Below are 8,028 nucleotides of genomic sequence, written 5' to 3' on the forward strand. Positions count from 1 at the left end.
ACACTGCCAGTCACCAGCCCCCCCCACAGTGAGGACACTGCCAGTCACCAGCCCCCCCATAGTGAGGGACCTAACTTGAAGCTGGGGAGCAAGACTCCCTTGGCAGTAGCATTCTGTCCACGTGTGTGCATGTTGGCGTCCTCTCTTGCTCTACCCAGTTTTGTTTGCTAGGACTTCTCCTTCGGTGGGGAAGAGATTGATCCATCTCCCTGCGAGTCTTGCTGCCCATAACTCCTGCTTCCGAGGGTGCCCGTCACACCAGCTGTAGGCTTGCAGAGTTGCGTAGAGTCAGTGTCCGTGGTCCAGTGGTCCTGTGGGGGCAGCGGGGAGGCCTTGACTGCCGTCCGTGCTGGGGACCCAGCAGGCTGCGGCTGGCATCCCTTGGCCATGGGAGGGATGCCATCAGGCCCTCCTGAATCTCACCAGGGCCCTTGTGGCCCTGTTGTGGCCCAGCTCCCGGAGGAGGAGGACGCTATGAGCCGCTGTTTTCTGAGGAAAGATGAGCCATCATATAAACTTGCAATGTCTAGCCTCATGATGTAGTCTAGCTGGCCAGGAGCATTTTTAGGGCCAGGTCAGTGAACAAGGCAAGTGGCGGACCCACGGCAGGAAGTCAGAAGTCCCAATGGCCAGCGTGGTCTGTGGGTGAGCATGCTGGCGTCACTGTGTGTCCGCCCCTTCCCCCCTTGCAGGACACCTGTTTGATCTGAGCTCTTTAAGCGGCAGAGCTGGACACACGGCCGCGTACAGCGAGAAGGGGCTCGTGTACATCAGTGTCTGTGACGACAATGAAAACTGCTCCCCTGGCGTGGGTAAGTGCACGACCGCCGCCACGCCTGGCTCTCCTGTCCCCAGGGCTGTCCCCAGCCCCTGCATTCCTGTGGCAAAAGAGAGGAGTAGAACTGAAGATCCATCACCTTCTCTGCTGTAACATTCCGCTCATGCGGGGGAAACCCGTGGCTACGTGATGAAATGGTAGATGCAGGACACTTGCTGAGACCTCACTGGACGCTCAGAATGACAAGTGTTAGCTCTGGATTTGCAGAAAGCAGTCCTCAGAAAGCTGGTCACCTGAGTCCGTAATTGTGCTTTTCCTCTCCCTTCACGTTCGGTACAGGGGCCTGCTTCGGGCAGACCAGGATCAGTGTGGGCAAGGCAAACAAGAGGCTGACCTATGTGGATCAGGTCCTACAGCTGGTGTATGAGGACGGATCCCCCTGTCCGTCCAAATCCGGCCTGACCTACAAGAGTGTGATCAGCTTTGTGTGCAGGCCTGAGGCCGGGCCCACCAACAGGCCCATGCTCATCTCTCTCGACAAGCAGACATGCACGCTCTTCTTTTCCTGGCACACGCCTCTGGCCTGCGAGCAGGTGGTGAGTCTGGGGCCCGTGTGGCCTCTGAGAAATGCCTGCCTGACGCCCGGGTGGGCCCTGGTTCCCGCACCAGCTTTCCTGCAGGTCACTGTCAGCTGCCACTCCCCCTCCCCCCAGAGGGTACCCAGAATGGCTTAGCCACCTGTGATGGTCCCAACAATGAGTAGGTCTAAGTGCCCAAGCATTTGGGGGACGTTGTTCCATCTTTCGTGCTTTTTATGTGCTGCTTTTAAATTCCTGGGGTGACTTAGTGGTGATGAGGAGAATGTTACTGTGGACTCCAGCGAGGTCCTCCCTGTCTAACAGACGGAGTGCTCTGTGAGGAACGGAAGCTCCATTATTGACCTGTCCCCCCTCATCCACCGCACGGGGGGCTATGAGGCGTATGACGAGAGTGAGGATGACACTTCGGACACCGGCCCTGACTTCTACATCAACATCTGCCAGCCGCTGAACCCGATGCACGGGGTGCCTTGTCCCGCCGGAGCGGCCGTGTGCAAGGTTCCTGTCGACGGTCCCCCCATAGTAAGTATGGGAAACACAAGGCAGAAACAAGTTTTGCAAGATTTTTAACAACTGTCATGTTGTGTTTCTTGCTTTCAGTGGAGGGTTACTCAAGCAGATAGGAAGGTGAAAGGATCTGGGACTGTGTGTGTCCTGGGTCCAGTTGGGGAAGATTAACGTTAAGGATTTGTGCATTGAGCCATCAGCTCATGATGGCGACCAGGAGGTCTCAGTTGTGGAAGAAAACGTGAACATGTGTGAATAGGGTGTCCTGTTAGGATTCTTAAGGTTGACTCTGATCAGGAAACTTATATGTAAAGTGACAAGAAAGAACTGGTAAGAACTTGATTTCTTTTTTTGAAATGCATGTCTTAGGTAAAGAAAGTGCTTGGGAGATACAATCACTTTCTTTGTAAATGAGTCCTTCAGGGGCAAGAGCAGATCTGCTAATTGCTGGATACTTTGCCTTAAAAGTTTGGGACTCCTAGCTCTTTTTAGTACAGCTTTGGTTCTTTGAAAATTGTCTTCATGAGTTATCTTTTTGTTTTATCAAATCTTTGCTGTGCTTTATTATTTGAGATGCATCTCAAAAGGGTCTATTTCTATATTTCTATCTGTAGGCTTTACACAGTCCTGTCATAAGATATGGAGATGTCTTTTTTTTTTTTTTAAGATTTTATTAGAGAGCGAGCACACTTGTAGTACGCATGAGTGGGGGGGAGGGGCAGAGAGGGAGAAGCAGACTCCCTGCTGTGCAGGGAGCCTGACTTGAGGCCCGATCCCAGGACCCCGGGATCATGACCTGAACTGAAGGCAGATGCTTAATTGACCGAGCCACCCAGGTGTGCCTGGAGATGTCCTTTTAAAAATGGGTATTTGCAGCATCGGTGGAGAGAAATGGGAGCGGGTGGGGAAATTGGCCATGATATGAGTCTCACAAAGTCCTAGCTCCGTGAGGAGCCAAGGGCCTGGGTGAACCACATCTTAGTAGGAAGCTCTTCAGTGCCGTCCTCTCTGACCGTGCAGGTTGGGACCCTAGATGTGAGTCCCTTTCTGATAGGTCAGATCTGCTGTATTTTCCTGCCTGGCTGTCCTTTTTCAGATTTTAAAAACGGTAGCCAGTTTCCTGCTTGGAGCACGTGTTGAGTCATCATAGCCTGAACATGCCCCATGGTGATGAACGAAAGCCCCGTGGCTCACTCATGCACACATACACCACTTCTGACCACTCGTCTTTCCTTCGTTCTTGGGTTTATTTGCTCAGAAATATTTACTGAGCAGCCAGTGTGTGTCAGATGCTGTGCTGAGCAATAAAACGTCATGGGAAATAAGCCTGTGCCCTCCCAAGGATGTCCCGAAGGGCACTGCCAGGGAAACCGAGCAATCCCGGGGCAGTGCTGGGCGTGAGGAGGCGGGCCGGCGTGGGGGCAGATCTGGGGGCTCCTGCCGCCGCTCACCATCAGGTGATAGGGGACCATGCAGCATTCTTGATACTCCTGGACAGAGACCTATGCCTGGAATCTTTGAAGATTCACCATGATTGGAAATAGAATCCTATTGTTAGAAATCGTAGGATCGAAACTGATGACTGCCGACAAACTGAACTTTCTGAGCAGCAGCTTTTATTGTCAAGACTTGTCAAGTGAATTGCTGTTAACCTAGTTTCTTTAGATGCTACTCATTTTCAAAACAGATGAGGTATTGTTGCAGTTCTGTATCAGCCTGTGTTCGCCAACCCAAGGAGCAATTTCCTGAAATGCTGTTTGCTTTTTTCTTTGTTTAGGATATTGGCCGAGTCACAGGACCTCCAATACTCAACCCCATAGCTAATGAAGTTTACTTGAATTTTGAAAGTAGTACTCCTTGCTTAGCGGACAAGCATTTCAACTACACCTCACTGATCGCATTTCACTGTAGGAGAGGTGTGAGCATGGTAAGTGTGCAGCTGTTCACAGTCTGGGGGCTGAAGCCTGGTTTAGTGAGCCAGAGCTGCAGGCTCAGAAAGCATGCTTCAGGCGTAAGGATGCCTGTATTGAAAATGGATGCAATCATATGGTACGTCAGTGGTGCATTGAATAATTTAAAACCATTAATTTTTTTTAAAGATTTTATTTATTTATTTGAGAGCATGAGAGAGAGCGAGCATGCACACAAGCGGGGGAGGGCTGGGGGGAGGAGGAAGCAGGCCCCCCACTGAGCAGGGAGCCTGATGTGGGGCCTGATCCCAGGACCTCGGGATCATGATCTGAGCCAAGGTAGATGCTTAACTGATTGAGTCACCCAGGTGCCCCTAAAACCATTAATTTAACAATGAATTAATGGGGCAGACTTTGCACAGCAAGTCTTGCTGTAATTTAAAAACGTGAAACACTTAAGCATAGGAGTAGTTTTCAATGTGTACCAACGTATAGAAGTGTCAGCTTTTTCCTTTTTTAAAACCATAGCATTAGTGATTTTATTCTTATTGGTAACTCAGACTTTTGGCAGCTATCATTGTTCAGGATCTAACCAAAATGCAGAAGTTAGCGAACCACAGAAGGCCTCTCCGGAATCAAAATAGCTCTAACAGAGTTGCGTATATTCCTTCTAAGGGGGTTATCGACTTCTGTTGTAAGTGCATTTAAAAATAACATGGCTTCCATCACGAGTGTCATTCTGTTCCACAGAGCTTCTGCATACGTTCTCTCTGTGGATAGGAGCTGAATGGGTAGGTTGTGGCCCCATTTCACAGGCACTCAGAGGTGCTGGGTGCCGTACGTGACTCATGCAGCCCTGCAGTGGCCGCCGGGACTCCCCCTCCTCAGCTGGCGAGCTCTTTGCTCCGAGCAGCCCAGCTTCACAGCGCGGAGTCTGTGCTTCTGAAATCTGTAACGCTCTGAAAACTCAGTCCTCTGACATGAGTGATGGAGGCTGCTCATGGTGTTTGTCCCACTTGATAAGAATATTCATACATTTGGCTACAGAAACATGAATGTGCTTGACTGTAGGACTGTGTGGGTGGGTGGGTGTGCGTGAGAGAGAGAGAGAGAGAGGTGATAGAAATATGTGCCTCTTAAAATCCTGAAGATGATGAACTGTAAGGTTCATCTGGCCCTAGGAGCGCAGGTAACGCGTTTCGGTTCTAGAACGTGTCTTGTGGATTCCCTAGGCTGACTTTCTGGTTTGTCGGCCTGTCTGTCAGGGAAAGGGGGCTCTGGCTGCCCGGCGGTGGGGGGAAGTGACGTGGCAGCAGCCTGGGGAGAGGAGGGACGGGGAAGACACAGACCATCGCTGCCTGGGCCCTCCCCACCTAGTGGCTCACCCCATCTCAGGGCCCTTGGACACGCCCCTGTCCACAGATGGTCCGTTGGCCCTCAGGATAATCCTGAGTTACTGGGGGGCGGAGCTGTGATCAGCGAACTCCTTTTATCTCTGGGTGTGTCTGCATGTTTGTGCGGTTTGTCCACCCGGCGGCCATCGGCACACACAGCCTAAGGCAGCGTGGCTTTATCTGTAGAAAGGCCGCCACGTTCAGTGGCTCACTCTTCAGAGGGGTTCTTGTGAAGACCCACCGCCCGAGGAGCGCCGATTATCTCAGCCTCCCACATGGAGAGCGTGTAACGGCCTGGCTGGGACACTGCTAACCCCACGTGGTGGGCTGTCCACGGGGCGGGCACGGAGTCTCGGGGCAGCAGGGGCATGTTCAAAGTGAGCAGTGTTCACTGGCTTTCAGATACCGGGCACCTCACACGAAGTGTGCGCTCAAGGTTGGAAACATTTTAAAGAGATTTTCTTACCCTGTGGTTTTTATCTTTAGTGGGAATACTTTTCCACTGAAGTTTATAGAAAAACCGATTCTCAAGCAGCAACTGAAAATGAAATTCCTGACCAGCTGCCCGTCTGTGCTGTTGCTGAGCAAGGGGGGCATAAGCACGCTGGTGCGGGCTCGGTGGCCTGCGTGCAGTCTGGCCGAGTGGTGTGCGGGCCTCCTCGGGTGGCCTCAGTTTGTAGCAGCGGGGTGGAGACGCTCCCGGCGAGAGTCCCAGAGTGCTCGGCTCCCTCCTCTGCCTCGGCAGGGCCTCACTTTCACACCCTGCTCGGTCATGACGTTTAAAGAACTGGTAGTGTGGACATGGGGACTCTGTCTAAACGCAGGGCCACGTCCTGGAGGTCCACGTCCTTGGACCATGAGCTACATCTGTGTGTGTGTTGGGGGGGAGCTTATCTGTCCAGGTGACTCGAGAGGCTCCAGGTGTGTGGGCAGGGCCATCCTGGTTCCTTGCAGGGTGGTGCCCCTGCCCCTCCCTCCTGGAGGGGGGCCGCTGCGGGTCACCCAGAGCACCTGGCAGCTTCCCAGCCACGGCCACAGCCCCGGAAGTGGGGGTCTCTCTCTGGTGCCAGCTGGGGGAGGAGAGCTGTGTGAGGATGCTGTACTTGACCCATGTGGGTTTTCTCTCAAACAGGGAGCTCCCATGCTGCTGAGGACCAGTGACTGCGACTTTGTGTTTGGGTGGGAGACCCCGCTGGTCTGTCCAGACGAAGTGAAGGTGGACGGCTGCTCCCTGACGGACGAGCAGCTGCATTACAGCTTTAACCTGTCCAGCCTTTCCAAAAGCACTTTCAAGGTAATGCCGCTCAGCTGGAGCCCGCTGATCTTGGGGGCACAGCGGCCCGGGTTCTTTGTGATACCTTCTTGTGTTGTAGGTGATGGGGCACGTGTGACCACTGAGGCACAGTGCACAGAGGGGTAATGGGCTTAGTCTCCGTCCTGGACACACAGGATCAACTTGTTGGGGATTCTAGACTGTGTAGCGAACAAGGCCCAGCTAACGCCTGAGTTGTGCGCCACGGCTCAGAGTTTAGCTCCATAGGGCTTTGTGAGGATTAAATGATACAGCGGAGGTCAAGAGGCTGCTTGGGGACGTGCATGTGACCACCGTGTATCCCATAAGGGCAGGGCCAGGTCTGGTACACCCAGAAGAGGCTGTGAGTCATTCCCTTGTGTCTCCTGCCAACCTGACTTCAAGATGCAGATGCAGCTCTTTGCTGACCACAGAGGTGATGGATAGAGGCAGCTAGGATGTTCCTCTGACTTGAGCTACGTCTGTGTGTGTGTTGGGGGGGAGCTTATCTGGCCTGTGTGTCGTGGGCTATTTGTGATATCGAGGCCGTGGGCATCTTGAGTCACTGGGGTTTGGGGACCCTCCACCTGGGGGCCTGTGATCTGGATGTTACTGAGTTATGCACCTTGGACCATGCCACCAGATCCCAGCACCTCCCAGGGGATGGTAGCTGGGGAGTAGTGAGCCCCGAGGCCCGTGCCCTGGCTCCTGTGATAGAGACCTTGCACGGGTGTGACTGGTGTGCTGCAGGTGCGAGCCTGCAGAGGGTGGGGCCAGCAGGGAAGGCGACGTACGTGCGCAGCGGTGTTGTGTCTGCTTCCCGCTCCTCAGCTCTGTCCTCAGCACTCCTGCGTCACAGGTGGGGACCCCGGGCTTCAGGAAGGTGGAGCAGCAGCCCGAGGTCTGACAGCCAGCTCCCCGCCAGGGGCCTGGGCTGGATGGAGGGAAGTGCCCAGACGGTGGGTCCGGCATTGCCCTCTGGAGGAAGGTCAGGAGTGGAGAGAGGAAGGGAGCACTGAGGCAGCCGTGCACAGCCCCCAGGCGGCCCCTGCTTTCCGGCATGAGCGACGGCTCTCCCCCACCTGGAGACCCACTGACGCCCACGCGTGTTCTTGTCTGTCCAGGTGACTCGAGACTCACGCACCTACAGTGTAGGGGTGTGCACCGCGGCGGCAGGCCTGGATGAAGGAGGCTGTAAGGACGGCGGTGTCTGCCTGCTTTCCAGGAGAAAGGGGGCATCTTTTGGGCGGCTGGCATCAATGAGACTGGATTACAGGCACCAGGATGAAGCTGTCATTTTAAGTTATGCCAACGGAGATAATTGTCCTCCAGGTAAATCTCTGTAGCAGGGTGTGTTTTATGTTGTGGGGAGTGTGGTGTTAGACCCGGCCACAGGAGGAAACTGAGGCATGGAGCTCCGGATGCTGTGAATGCGGACACCTGGCTTGGACCACATGGCGTGCCACCCACACAGCCCTGAGTGTGAGTGCTCTGGCCTCGGGCTCATGCTGGTCTGTGAGCCACTTGTCATGTTGGGACCCAGAGGCCA

The 8,028-nt window shown here is 54.0% G+C and overlaps 1 protein-coding gene across 1 annotated transcript; it reads left to right on the forward strand.

Annotated features, from left to right (window-relative positions):
* The first annotated feature begins 534 nt into the window (after nt 1–534).
* LOC116629557 (cation-independent mannose-6-phosphate receptor-like) lies at nt 535–7,840 on the forward strand. Its single transcript, XM_032399816.1, has 6 exons — nt 535–812; nt 1,118–1,374; nt 1,681–1,899; nt 3,662–3,811; nt 6,321–6,482; nt 7,604–7,840. The coding sequence occupies exons 2-6, from the start codon at nt 1,300–1,302 to the stop codon at nt 7,823–7,825; spliced, it is 828 nt and encodes a 275-aa protein (XP_032255707.1). The 5' UTR covers nt 535–812; nt 1,118–1,299; the 3' UTR covers nt 7,826–7,840.
* The last annotated feature ends 188 nt before the right edge of the window (nt 7,841–8,028 follow it).

Source organism: Phoca vitulina, unplaced genomic scaffold (assembly GCF_004348235.1).
Source record: "Phoca vitulina isolate PV1807 unplaced genomic scaffold, GSC_HSeal_1.0 scaffold1453, whole genome shotgun sequence".
Lineage (NCBI taxonomy): Eukaryota > Metazoa > Chordata > Mammalia > Carnivora > Phocidae > Phoca > Phoca vitulina.